The following is a 14,452-nucleotide window of genomic DNA, read 5'->3' on the forward strand; positions in this document are numbered from 1 at the left end:
TATTAAATGTTGAGTCTACCTGAGTTCACCAGTTATGATAACCATGGACCAAGTAAAGTAGATTGGTCAAAGCTCACACAAGATGATTTATTGCATTACAATCCAATAATTGATCAGAGCCTTGGTAATATTGATATTTCTTATTTGAATGCATTTCTGTGTGGCAACATGAACTGTAAGAACCAAAACCTTAATAGTGATTTATGCATCATGAAGGATCCAGTTGTCTAAATAATGGTGATCGATTCTGCCAAACAAGGCCTAAACAACATCATGAATGTGTCTGCACTCCATATAGATGCTAAAGAAGCTTTAAAAAGCAAGTCACGGTCCAGAGTGTGAACAACATTTCAATATACAGTCCGCTTTATTGAAGAAAAGAGCTTCAGCAGAAGAATGTCGTGGTTGTTGTTCCTCAGACTTTTGACGTGGCTTCTATAATGTCAAATGAGTTGGCAAAAAGCAAAGGATGTGATTAGTTTGCTTTAACAACCTAAACATTAGTCGAGTGTCTTTAGAAGAGCCAAAGGGTGAAGATCCTGATTCCCAGAGCTGCCCCTGTTAGGGTGGACTAGATACTGACATCTGATTGGACCAATATGAATGATCTGAAGCTGTGTGGCCCTTTGAAGGTTCAGTGATAGTCCAACGTTGTTTGTCTTGTGTATCAGTGATATATGCTCTGTGTCCAAAATGCTGAAGTTGGTTATGTTTGCAGATGATATGAATGTGTTCAGTTCAGGTCTGATTTTGAGTTGTTGGCAAACAAGTGAAGACATTACACATTTATTCTTTTTTTAATCAAGATATGAACATTCTATTATATTTGAACCAACTTACAGATAAAAACACGCTCACATTACAAATAAAAACAATCAATCCATGGTATAAAAATGAACAGGGTGTGTACATTGTGTGAAGTCTTGGTGAACAGTGTTTTCTTATAACACAGCAGGTCTCTTTCTCTGGTTTCCCGAGAGATGTAGATGCTCTTCTCCATAAATACTAATATCACATACGTGAGGGACGGGACCGTGGCAGTGTGTGTTGTGAGGTCTTCAGTACGGCTGGCTGCAGCTCCAGCTGCACGCTGTACTGTGTTTATGTCTTCGGTGACTCTACAGGCCACGCCCACTCTTTTGAAAATTCATCCGAAACATTACATGAGCATGTACAGTGAAAAGGTGTGGTCCTTTAGCTTTTCTCTTTTCATTGTGCCTCTGTACTCCTCCAGATGTTATGCTAGTGAACTCATACACCATTAATGAGGATACCGGATGAATTACTTATCTCTTGTCTGAGTTGGTTACACACCTGCTGCACATCCCATAAATGCGTCTTTAGCTTTATTCATTCGTTTTTAGTTTAAAATAAGAAATGGGGTTAAACTCTGTGGCATGCTTTGTATTAAACTGTTAAATTGCATCGTCCCTATCAAATAGAAATCTCATAATCTAAATACTTCTGAATAAATAAAAAGGAGCACCGTTTGAGGTGCTCTTCACTCTGAGCTGCTTTGAGAATGACAACATTTTTGTGAATTCACTCGTGAATCTTAATACAAAACAACCTTCTGCTCACGTTCTCGATGGAGGGTTGAAATACGATTGCAGACCAAGAATGGCACAGCGTTAAAAACAGGCCGTGCATCAGTACACCATCTGGTTCTGACTTCGTTCTGTTTGAAAGTCTTCCTTTCGGATTTGGTTTCACACATGGTTCATGTCCACATTTCAGGAGGCACCACGTGGCCCCTGTGTGTCGACACAGGTCTGAACCAGACCAGCCAGCCTGAGCCTACAGGGTCTCACGGAGGGTCAGACCCTCGTCCTTCTGATGTCCTGTATTTCTTCCGTGTGGAGACTTGGACCAGGTGACATCTGTGCAGGACTGCTGGTGCGGTAGCTAGGCGGATCGGATATCAACGCGGCTGACTGGATTTACCCAGAATTCTGTGCAGCTCGGGGGACATGAGGAAAGGTTTCTCTGAACTACCATCGTGTCTCTCCAGGTCATCACCTGGTCGCACGGATCAAATGGAAGCACGGGAGGTAGAGCAGGTATGGATGGGAGATGGGGAGATGGATTATAATGAACGGGTGGAGGGATGGGGTGACGCAGGGGGGAGGAAGTCCAGGATGGAGTTCAAGTTTGAGAGCAAAGGTCAAATGGTGGTGTGGGGAGTGGAAGAGACAAAAAGACAGAGAGGTTGGTTAGTGTTGTGAAGTAGACAAAAGAGATTAACACCAAACAGTGTGGCAATCAGAATATGTTCTGGAATGTGAGACCAGCTGAGACGGACGAGGCTGGACTCAGACACGCTTCCCTCAGGGCTCGTCTGCGGCCTTCCACTCGACCTGGACTATTTGATGATGTCGTACTAAACACTCGGTAATGACGGTGTTTACTCACAGAAGCAGAGGAAGAGCGTGTCAACACACATGGCGTAGACGCTGAAGAAGCCGTGAGCGATCAGGTAGGCCCCGATCACCACCGTCTGACGAGAGAAACACAGGTTGGAGGTCGATTGGATGACAGACCAAAAGGAAAGACTGGCATGTTCTGTTCAAATATTTTAAATTCATTCTTAATGTCTTAACAAATCACTGTATATTTTGTATATATGGCATTCTTTGTATTTTCATTGTTTGTGGTATCATTTATATTCCTGTGGATTACTGTCCAGATGTAGGTTGCAGATATTAACGTCTCACGGTTCCACACATTGAAGATATTGCACTGATGATATTGCAGCCCAAACACGCCGACGTCCCAATTACCTAGTTTAAATATGAGTGAATAGAAAAGGGGCACGAGATGCTACTTGGCAGCATTTCCCCTTTGACGTGAGAATTACAATAATAATGAACAATAATGCCAAAAGACTTTCTTTCATAATACTGTACATGTCCTTGTATGAAGTGTGTGTGTGTGTGTGTGTGTAGGTGTGTTTGTGTGTGTTAGACTCTGACCAGCAGGGGGACCCAGTAGTAGTTGAGATTGGGCACTTCCTCCTGGATAACAGGAATCTTCCTTGTGAAGAAGAGGTATGCAATCGCACCTGAAACACACACACATGCACACACACTGCCTTGCTCTATACTCTGCATTTTCTGCATATAATTATATTAGAATAAGAAGGCAAAATGTATAACTTTCAACTTTGACAAACCAGATCCACTCCTTCGGCTCTTACCTTTCACAATAAGAGCCCTAGACATATAGACTGCATAACTGCTCACCAGAGGAAACTCAAATTCACTCATAGCATTTAACTAAAAGGAAACTCAATACAATATCTAACAGCAGCTTCAGACTATACAACAATTGAGCTCAGACAGACTTCCAGAAGCTGCTCTGGGTCAACAGGATTCTGGTAGTCTATTCAAACCGTTTAGTTGCTGATTTGCATCGCTGCTTGTATGAATAGTCTTAATGCAAAATATTTGTTGGTGAGTATTTTTGTTCTCTGCGCTATTCGGTGTGTAAAGGCCTTCAGACTTGAGCCTTGTGTTGTCTTACCAACTCCTCCTGCTATCAGCACTTTGCCCAGAAACAACAGGAAGTCCGTCACTCTGTCCAGAACGGCCACCCTGTGGAGACACAGCCATTACCCATCTGAACAAATTCACAGGTGTCATGATCACTCTTATGGAGACTAGAGTAACTTCACAGACTTGTATTAACAGTAAACCTGTGAAAACAGAGTTGTTATAAGGCCCAGAGAGAACTAGAGGACCACTGAAGGAGAACAAAAGCCTCACCTGACCACGTTCCTCATCAGCAGGAAGAAGGCTTCTCTGGCAGAGGTACAAAAGTTCTTACCATAGATCGCCACCTGGTGGAGAAGAGACAAAACACAGCTCTCATATCAACAAAATTAACCGTGGAATTCAGAGGACTAATAACACTTTATTTAAGGAGCAGTGTGTAAGATGTGGCCACAAATAGGGGAACATGCGGCAGCACCGGGGGACAAGTTGTATCTAATCGAATCATTTGATCGACAAGCCCTCGGGTAGTTAACTGGTGGACTGAGGACAGACTGGACGCTACAGCGAGGTACAAGTGGTACTACAGGACGGGACGGGGCTGGCTGGTTAGCATGCTTAGCATGGTTAGATCTCTCTGGCCACATCTCACACATTGCACCTTTAATCAACTCACCATGATGTAAGCATTACGGTTCATGTAGCGAATGAATTTCTCCAAACACCAAAAACAACATTGCAGACAGTGCATCATGAACCTGGACAGGCTGTTGTCAACACCTGCATGGACACACATGAACACAATCAGCAGAGTGATGGTGGGAGCAACTATACTGGAAGTCAAACTGTGTGTATCTGTACCTCGTAGTTTCTGCTCCAGGTATTCCAGTATGATCCGGACCAGTTGGGCAACTGAAAGAATTAGAGCTCCAAATGCCAAAGACCCCGTGTGATACCTGAAGAGGGACAGAGGAGGAGCTCAATACGTTGTTGCACACTGCGCACAATGTGACGAATGAGGAATGAGGAATGAGGAATGCCAGGCTCGGCCCTGACCTGATGGCCCTGCTGAACGACGAAAAGAGCGGACACGGCGGGATGTCCTGAGGCTTCCTCCTGGCCCAGTAGTAGCTGGCAAACGCCCCGGCCAGGGTGCACTGCTCGAGGGCCAGGCTGAAGTTGACCAGCCAGAGGAAGACCAGGAGGTTGGACAGCTGCAGCAGGAAGAGGTAGTGGTGGTAGGACGTCTCCCCGCCGTAGAAGGCGAACTGACACTGAGAGCCCAGACACAACGCCGATTGGGAGATGTTGGTTCTGTTGAAGGTCTGACAGAGAAGTGAGGGTTTAGTATCTCTACCAGATATGCATGAGCGTGTCTGTCTGTCCATGACTCAACTGGGCCCAGCAGCCTAATATTTATTGTGCTCATTCATGACTGTATGCTGAAGGACCTGCCGTGGTTGCTCTCTACTTTTACACTCAGACACTTGCATGTATCCATGTAGAACTATTGCTGAGCAAATGATGACAATGAAGCACGTCTTCTTATGTCAGGCGGAGGAGAGCTAGTTAGTTATTAGCATGGGTGTGTTTGGCTAACAGAGCTAACAGCTAACAATGCCCTGGAAGCTCAGTAATACTACTACTGTATGACTGTACCTCTGGGTTGCAAGTACTGTTGTCATGGGGACAGCTGACATCAGGAGACAGGACCTTGTAGACAGCTTCCCCTGAGGACGCGAGGTAACTGGTCCCACAGAGTGCTGGTTAAAGACACAACTAACCAGCTGGTTGATGAAATATAAAATGACATTTCCTATCCTCTGGACACTGAGGAGTTTCACAAATACATGTGCTTTAAGTCTCTGCTCTGATCTACAAGAAGTTCACATTGTTGCTGCTCGTAGCTGTGAAGGATACACGGCAGTCACCGCCCAGTAGGAGAAGCAAACAGTCAGCAGGAGGAAGGTGACGACGGGAAAGAAAAGCGTGGACATGATGTGACCGATGGCTCTGCAACGACAGAGAAACCGCTCACTAGACATTCTTTTTGCTCCTCTTCTACTCAGACGCTTGTCTTTAGAGTTCATACTTGCTGGCCTCTCTGAGCATGGCGATGGCCACTCGCACTCTTCGTCTCAAGAAGATCAACATCAATAAGATGGAAGCTTCCGTCACCCCCAAAGACGCCACTGACAAACACAAACAGCTGGTGCTCTTTATGTGTTCACATCCCCACAAAGATTACTGTTTTAAAACTCATACAAATTATTTCTGATTTCCCGATTAGTATGAATTACTATTCAATTCAATTCAATGTGGCTTTATTGATATGAAAGTAAAACATTTAATTAAAAATTACACAATATTATTTTTATTATTTACACATTATGGTCCCTTACAAAGTACACAAGCTGAATTTTCTTTTACTAATTGGTTTAATTAGACCCTCACTATGCTTTGGGAACATTGTGTATACAAAAATAATAAATCAAGGAGCCGGTGTATTCTGAGAAAAAAACATATTCATGAGAAGAAAGTCGTACATTCAGGAGGAAAAAAACTAAATATTAAAAAGTCAGAATCGGTGTGCTAATGACTTCCTGTGAAATCTCTCCAAGCAGCTGGACTTACGCAGTATGATCCATGTCTGTGAGAGCTGCAGATAGACCTGCAGGTCAGTCTGCAGCCCCACCTCCACAATGGCCACGTCGGAGCCGGGTCTGTGTCTCAGCCGGGACAACTCCACGGAGCAGAACCACATACCTGCACACACATACGGACACTTCAAGAACCGATGGAGCTGTTCTTCTCAAGGCAGCAGTAAAGGGAGAGCCAAGACGTGAATGCTCCTCCTCAACGTACGCACCGTACGCCAGCAGCAGAATGACGGTGATGATGGTCGTCCACAGCAGCAAACCAGCTGTGAACCTCAGCAGCAGGATGAAGAGCAGGCTGACAGCCATGGATATGAGCAGCCCTCTGTCACAGACACAACAACACACAGGTCAGCCTGATCTTGTCTCTCTGGATCTAAAACGCAGAGAAAAGAGCAACCGTATTGTGTACTGTGAAGCAACTGCTGTCATCACAAGACATAGTGTGGTAGCAACGCGAGCAGAGCAGGGCTGTAAACAGGGCGAGATGAGTTGATCCACAGAATCATTCAAAAGCACCTCTTTAAATCTTGTGCTCAACAGAGCTTGGAAAATGTAAAAGCACTTAAAAGACTAAAAGCCACACAAACCATGAGCGGACTAATCGACTAAAGGTCCTAGTCATGAAGTCAGTGAACAGACTCAGTAATGTCTATCTGATGTTTGCTAGTTTACATAGAAGAAGAAAAGTGTATTGCATGAAACAATCACATTACGGGGTCATGTTGGTGTTTTTTCAACCTGGACCTTTTGTAATGTTCGAGTCTAACTGGCTGATGGGATTGAGGGATATTGTTGCAGACGGCAGCCGCTAAATGACTGCAATGTCACCCTATGGGGCCATTCAGCTCAGTCAGTGTTCATCCAGTAAAAGTGTCTGACAGCATAATGGAAAGAACCTGAAACCCTCTTTGAACTTTCTGGGTTTTTTAAATCGATGAATCGTCATATATGAATGAATCAAGTAAATGTGTTTTTCAGAGAGAAAGCCAGAAACGTTATAAAAACTTAGCAGAGCTGCTATGACGTGTTCAAGTCTAGACACAACGAGCTCTGAGGCCAAACGGTAGAATGTCTCGGAGACACGTTCAGGTGTTGTGGTTTTTCTGTGTGTGCTGTTTGTGTAGTTACATGAGTATCCACGCCCATGACTTGGCATAATCCTCCACGATCTTCATGCCCAGCTCCTTGGTGTCCACTAGTCCTGTTATACCCCTGCATAGAGGAGAGATGGGGGTGTTGAGGCAGCAGACAAAGAAGACACAGCCTGGTTCTTTCTTTACATGAGAGACAAAGACACAAAGACACAGAGGTTTTTAGGATCCTTGTACATCAGCTACATGCTAACACTTGACCTAGATTTGAAATGTTCAGCAATATCTAGCTTAAATTAAATGCTTAATAAAATGACACTACGACGGCCTATGAAGGCAAATGTAGAAACTAGTGCAGCCAGTTTGTTGGTGAATGCATCAGAGGACAGACATGTGACACAAGAAGTAAGACATTCAGTAGAAGTTACAGTACTTTGCTGCATGTTGGAGTTCAGTTACACTGCGAGCCATTTCCAGAGCGTCTTTGAAGCTGGTTCTGTTCGCTACAGTCACCGTCCCATTCTGAGTGATGAAGTCTGGGAGACACCTCTGGAGAACTGACACACACACACACATAACCTTTGAAGCATTGACAAAACTAGTTAATTTTCAGAAGGTTATTGGGGGGGGGGCATATCTCATCCTTACATAGTCTACTGGGTACAATCATGGAGGGACAGTCCTCATCTCGTAGAACCTGAGATACTGGCTGGAAGAAACAGAGGAGAGACAGGAGGGTTACAATGACATGTGTGACAGCTCTGGTTCTGGGTGAAGACTTTTGGTCAGCAAAGACACAAAGTTGGTTTGAACTTTGAAGAAGGAGGGATTCTATCAAGATGCTTTCAAGATGAGGACCGATACTGGACTCTCCAATCCTTACAGTGACGTCACGCATTGTTTTCTGAACTCGGATTTTGAAGCTGTAAGCAAAAAATGTTGGATGCCGCCATCTTGGTCTTTGGCCGTGAAAGGGTTAAAATTATAAAACGAAAACACAGACAACAAGTGTGGTTAGCGAAGTGTGGTTAGCGAAGTGTGGTTAGCGAGGTGAGGTTAGCGAGGTGAAGTTAGCGAGGTGAGGTTAGCGAGGTGTGGTTAGCGAGGTGAGGTTAGCGAGGTGTGGTTAGCGAAGTGAGGTTAGCGAGGTGTGGTTAGCGAGGTGAGGTTAGCGAAGTGAGGTTAGCGAGGTGTGGTTAGCGAGGTGAGGTTAGCGAGGTGTGGTTAGCGAGGTGTGGTTAGCGAGGTGAGGTTAGCGAAGTGTGGTTAGTGCGAAGTGGTTAGCGAGGTGTGGTTAGCGAAGTGTGGTTAGCGAGGTGTGGTTAGCGAAGTGAGGTTAGCGAGGTGAGGTTAGCGAAGTGAGGTTAGCGAGGTGTGGTTAGCTAGGTGTGGTTAGCGAGGTGTTGTTGGTGAGGTGTGGTTAGCGAGGTGTGATTAGTGCGAAGTGGTTAGCGAGGTGTGATTAGTGAAGTGTGGTTAGCGAGGTGTGATTAGTGCGAAGTGGTTAGAGAGGTGTGGTTAGCGAGGTGTTGTTAGTGAGGTGTGGTTAGCGAGGTGTGATTAGTGAAGTGTGGTTAGCGAGGTGTGGTTAGTGAGTAGACTATTTAGTGGCCAGATATATAAAAGTATATGGTGGAGAAAACTAGTGCGGATTACACCAGCGAGAAATTACAAGCTACAAGCCACCAGATGATGCAACTCCCTTATCTGTCTGTGTTCATGCACAGGATGTCACTATGACCGAGACTCAGAGGTCTTGCAGCCACAGACGTGTGTTCCAGTTATGAGTGACCGTGTTAACTGGTGACTCTCAAACGAGTGTGTCCGTGGTTGCTGAAGGTAACTTACCTTAACGGTTGGTGTCTATGATAAACCATAGAAGTAAAATAGGAGTAAAAAAGACATCGAACTGTTTTCCATGGTCATTGGCTTAAACAAAAAGAAATGGGCATTGCTGCTAGTTGACATGGTGACATCACACGTCAGTGGGGCAATTAAAGTGTGTTGCAGCTTGCCGAGAAGAGAGTAGGAGTATTCCATCAATTTAAAATACATACTCGTACGTGTTTAGTTCCCCAACAACCATTTATGGAAGCTGAAAGTCACCAGTTAACACGGTCACTCATGAAACTGAAACACCTGTTACTCTGAACCGGTTGTGATCCTTTCAGAAATCTGCTGTAGGAATATCGATTCTGACAACCGAACACTTAACAACCAAACATTTGGATGTTGAATTCCATGTTTCGAGCTCGTAAGTTGTCTGGAGGGCTGGAGCCAACATGCACACACATTTATAAAGACGTTGACTGTAAAAGGGTGGACAGGAGTTTGGCTTTACCTTAAGATTCTTTCTATTACAGTTTCAAAAGGATCCACTTTGACCCTCACAATACTGGTCTTCAGCTAATCACAGCTAATCAAACCACACAAAGTACTCCAGTAATATACCTATATAATGCATCAGTGTTGCTACCTTGTCAGGGTTATTAAAGCCAGGTTTGCAGAACTGTCTGTAATATTCCCAGTAGCTCTTGCCGAGTTTGTGTTGCAGCTGCATCTCAGTGTAGGTGGCAAACTTGTCCGGGCACTTTGATACACACATCTGGAAGGAAATGGACACAGACAGGTATGTTTGTGATTTGATGGATTACTGTTTCTGGGAATATAGATCTCACCTTCATCAATGCCAATGAAAAGTTGCAGTCAGCTGGTAAACATCAATTTCAGTAACACATACCTTTTTTGTTTGTTAATAAGTTAATAAGCACGATACAATATGTGGCACTTTTGGTTGCGTACGGCGCGACCAACACGTTCTCAGTCAGTGGCCCTCGTTGTCTGATACCAACCAGACTTTTACCAAACTGCAATATAAACCTATCTGTTATGAGCATTATTAAAACGCTGAGAGCAATAACAGTATAATAAGCTCACTCAGAATGAGAATGAGGGCGGGGTATAAGGATGGGTCAAACAAACACAGGACCATAGTAAATGGAGTACCTGAGTTGTGGGGCACTGCAGGTTGATGAGTATAGCTGGATTGGCACATTTCAAGATGTTAAAATAGAATAGGATAGGTTTCTTCCTGCAAAAAAAAGTGTACATGTTAATCCCACACATACCGCCTTCAGTTATCAAGCTCCTCTTTTATGGAACCAGCTTCCACTTTCAGTCCTGGAGGCAGACACAGTCACCTCATTTAAGAACAGACTTAAGACTTTCCTCTTTAATAGTGCTTATAGTTAGGGCTGAATCAGGTTTGCCCTGGTCCAGCCCTTAGATATGCTGTTATAGGCTTATTTATTTTATTCTTTTATTTTGCAGGGACAATGCACACTAATCAACAGTAGGACTGTGAGTTAGCCAGAGAGGCTAATATCCATCTGCTGTCCCTGGCCAGATGTTTGTAAGGCAGCCTAAAATAACAAAATCTCAAAATAAAATGGAAATAAAATTCATAGACAAACTGACAACAACATATAAACAAAACCAATACACAGCAAAAAGAAAGGGTCCAACAATAGACCAGAGACATAACGGGCTGCAGCATGCATCAGGCAGAACAAACCCAGCTACAATACAACATACACATAAAAAACAAATGCACATATAGGAGAAACAAGCATCAGGACAGACAGCACATCAATGACTGCACACCTGATTGGCAACAAGCCATTCCTTCAGGTTATGCTGGAACGTTTTGTACGTGTTTTGTGCATGTATGTGTGGTGGCAGAGCATTCCACGAGTGACCTGCCTTCGTTGCTAAACGAGCTTGACCTATATGAAATGACACAATCACGTCTTGTAGCAGATCTAGTGAGTCTGCTGCTTTGACTGCTTTGTTTAACAAATTCACTAAGCGGGGGCGGAGCCATACCATTTAAAATGTTAAAAACCAGACACACATCAGTGAATTTAATGATGTTCTCCCAACTCAGGATGTGGTGTTTTGTGAGAATATTGCAGTGATGGAAGTATTTTTATGGCTTGCTTATGGAAAATGTGAATAGATTTTAATTCAATTCAGTTTATTTTGTATAGCCCAATATCACAAATTACAAATTTGCCTCAGAGGGCTTTACAATCTGCACACATACGACATCCCTGACCTTTGACCTCACATCGAATCAGGAAAAACTCCCCAAAAATAACCTTTGACAGGGAAAAAAGGGAAGAAACCTTCAGGAGAGCAACAGAGGAGGATCCCTCTCCCCGGATGGACAGATGAATAGATGAATAGATTTTAATGTTGTGCTGTTGGCTTGTGCCCAGCTGGTTAAGCAGTAGGTCAGATGGGGGACAATCATTGCATTAAAATACAATTTCAAGACCTTTGTCACATGGTTTACCTGTTTTTTAAAAGAGAGTAGAATCAATAAAAATACCTAAATATTTAAAATATGACACTACCTGTAGCCTCTCGCCAGCAACATAAACGTCTGGCTCCGGTGACACTTTGCAAGCCCTCCTTGTGAAGAACATTCAAACAGTCTTTTTAACATTCAGATGAAGGCAGGAATTTGCAAGCCATTTAGTTACATTAGTCATTGTGGACGTGAGTTTAAGTGCAGCTTGTTCTTTGTTCTTTGCATGCACATAAATCACTGTATCGTCAGCATACATTTGAATATCACACCCATCACATATATCCGGCAAATCATTAATGTATAAACTGAATAAAAGGGGTCCCAAAATAGAACTCTGGGGTACTCCCACAGTAGATCTTAGAGTAGATGGTGAAACATCACCCACTCTGACACACTGTGTTCTTCCTTCAAAGTAGGATTTCAGCAGGGTAAGAGACTTTCGGGAAAAGTTAAAACTTGACAATTTATTAAGCAGGACATTGTGATTAACCGTATCAAAAGCCTTCTTGAGGTCAAGAAAAACCGCTGCTACTAACCCCCCCACCCCACCTTTCGGTATTCTTAATTGATAAGCCTTTCTGGTAGACGATATATTAAAACGTTTCTTTGTAAGTTTTCTTGTTAAAAGTATTAAATTATGGTCAGAGAAACCGGTTACCATATTGTGGGTTTTGATTATTCTTTCTGGTTTATTGCTAAAAATCAAATCAATCTGGGACTGAGAAGAGTTGGTTATTCTTGTGGGCTTGTTCACTAACTGGGTCATATTAAAACAATCAGTTGTATGTTTTAGGGATTTCCTTCCAGACTTATCCTCCCAATTTACATTAAAATCACCCATTAATATAACCTCTTTATCCAAGTCACATTCCTTGAACATAGAAATTAAGCTGGTCATAAAATTCACATTTTGACAATGGTTGTCTGTAGAGACAGATTAGAGTAAAAGACATTTGAGGTGATAGTGACCAATACATTCCAATGTGACATTACATTTACTGCAATTAAGGTCTTCTTTAATATAAAACATTACTCCTCCTCCTTTACCACTACATTGATCCCTTCTAAATATATTGTATCCACGTACATACAAAGCAGCAGAGGGCGAATTTACATTTAGCCATGTAGGCTGCTGGGGGATGTTTTAGGATACACTGAGCACCTATCTCCTCTTCTCTCTCTCCTTATGGATGAATGTACATCTCTCCATTGCACCTTATTAACTCTGCTTCCTCCCCGGAGTCGTTGTGACTTCACGTCTCATAGGGTCCATTGGACCTGGAGGTGTCTGATGCTGGTGAACCGGCCTCCCGTGTTGGCCCTGCTGATGCCCCCCCCCCTCCTCTCTACCTCCTTCTGTTTCATGGATTGGAGTTCCATTCATACATTGTCATATTCATGTAATGTGTTTATGTAACTCTGTAACTCTTCTGTTCATCTGGTCACATGACATCTATTCATCTGTCCATCTGGGGAGAGGGATCCTCCTCTGTTGCCTTCAGTGACCTGTTCTGTAGTGTTTGGACTCTCAGTGTGTTTTCTTTGAATCTGCCTGCCTGGTCTGCGTTTGGGTTCTTCTCTGCTCTACATAATGACATTCTGACTATATTGATCATGCTGTCAGTGTAGAAACTGGAATATCTACAGTGAGGAAATGGTTTCCTGGAGATGTACGTAAAATGAAGATGAATTATGACCTGAAGTAACCACATTAGTCCTCACCCCTCTTTCCCCACCTTCATTACTTACATTTCTTTTTCCATGACAATCACTTTGTTTGTTGGAACTGTATTTGTGTCAGTATGAGTTGATTTAATACCCTCTTGTGTGCATACACAACCTATAGGGGTGACCTCAGCAGTGTAAGCACTGCGGGGGAAGAAAGGGACATGTGCGTGTAAGCGGAACAGGAAGTTAGTTATTGGGGGTGGCTTCAGATTTGTCTGCTCACCACCACAGTCAGCAGTTGGAGCTGCAGCAGCAACTCACAGAGGTGATGAAGATACTTTTAAAACCCTTAGAGACCAATGACTGCAGGTTGCATCAGAAACTGTGTCACAACACACAGACATAATGGGTCTTAAACTTATGGTCGGATGCCCAGGCAAATACACATCAATAAATCTGCTTAGAAATCATTCAAAAGACTCCTCATGTTCTCTTTTTCTTCAGTGTCAAAGTAAACAAAGTGTCCGACCTAAAGAATCCAGACAAGCTTTAAAAAAAATTATTGTTTGCCTTTTAATGTCAGTGGGCTCCTCTTGTCACGTGTCACATATGTTTGTATGATATGAATTAAGAGCAGAACTCGTAGGCATGTGGCAACAATGAATGAGCAGTAGATGGCAGCAGAAACAAGAAAAGCACCCCGGTGTGTTGGTCCCACACTGAGACTGACAGACTACTCTCATCCTTCTCCTGCAGCCTGCTCTACTATTCAATTCTTTCTATTTTGTATAGCCCAATATCACAAATTACAAACTCCCCTCAGAGGGCTTTACAAACTGTACACATACGACATCCCTGTCCCAGAACCTCACGATTCATTCACCTCTTTGGTGGCATCAACTCATATTTTAGAGCAGTCCCATACAGAATTAAATGGGACAATGCTGAGCAGAGTATGAAGACCGCCAAGTGCTTGTTCTGCTAACAGAGTTAGTAAATATGCACAATGTCCTAATTCAGGATGTGGATCTTCTGAAGTCTGTCCATTTGGCCCAGATTGATCGTAACAGGTTGATATGATCTGTCTCATATCAAAGACTACTTCAATTGCAGCCAAGAAATGCAGGACGGAACCAGTTTATTAATACCAGCCTGTGGGATCCCATA

The 14,452-nt window shown here is 43.3% G+C and overlaps 1 protein-coding gene across 1 annotated transcript in view; it reads right to left on the reverse strand.

Moving 5' to 3' along the window:
• Positions 1-781: 781 nt before the first annotated feature.
• LOC117746781 (choline transporter-like protein 5-A) overlaps positions 782-14,452 on the reverse strand; it is a 57,199-nt gene continuing 43,528 nt past the window's right edge. The window contains exons 5-22 of the mRNA XM_034556087.1: positions 10,249-10,333; positions 9,719-9,847; positions 7,891-7,951; positions 7,676-7,799; positions 7,280-7,363; positions 6,361-6,473; positions 6,126-6,257; positions 5,584-5,683; positions 5,412-5,504; positions 5,151-5,238; positions 4,548-4,816; positions 4,353-4,447; positions 4,168-4,271; positions 3,765-3,838; positions 3,523-3,593; positions 2,973-3,061; positions 2,413-2,497; positions 782-2,019 (exon numbers count right to left, since the gene is read on the reverse strand). Coding sequence (XP_034411978.1) covers positions 1,922-2,019; positions 2,413-2,497; positions 2,973-3,061; positions 3,523-3,593; positions 3,765-3,838; positions 4,168-4,271; positions 4,353-4,447; positions 4,548-4,816; positions 5,151-5,238; positions 5,412-5,504; positions 5,584-5,683; positions 6,126-6,257; positions 6,361-6,473; positions 7,280-7,363; positions 7,676-7,799; positions 7,891-7,951; positions 9,719-9,847; positions 10,249-10,333 — 1,894 coding nt within the window. The 3' untranslated portion in view covers positions 782-1,921. The remainder of the gene's footprint in view (positions 2,020-2,412; positions 2,498-2,972; positions 3,062-3,522; positions 3,594-3,764; positions 3,839-4,167; positions 4,272-4,352; positions 4,448-4,547; positions 4,817-5,150; positions 5,239-5,411; positions 5,505-5,583; positions 5,684-6,125; positions 6,258-6,360; positions 6,474-7,279; positions 7,364-7,675; positions 7,800-7,890; positions 7,952-9,718; positions 9,848-10,248; positions 10,334-14,452) is intronic.

Source organism: Cyclopterus lumpus, chromosome 17 (assembly GCF_009769545.1).
Source record: "Cyclopterus lumpus isolate fCycLum1 chromosome 17, fCycLum1.pri, whole genome shotgun sequence".
Taxonomy (NCBI): Eukaryota; Metazoa; Chordata; class Actinopteri; order Perciformes; family Cyclopteridae; genus Cyclopterus; species Cyclopterus lumpus.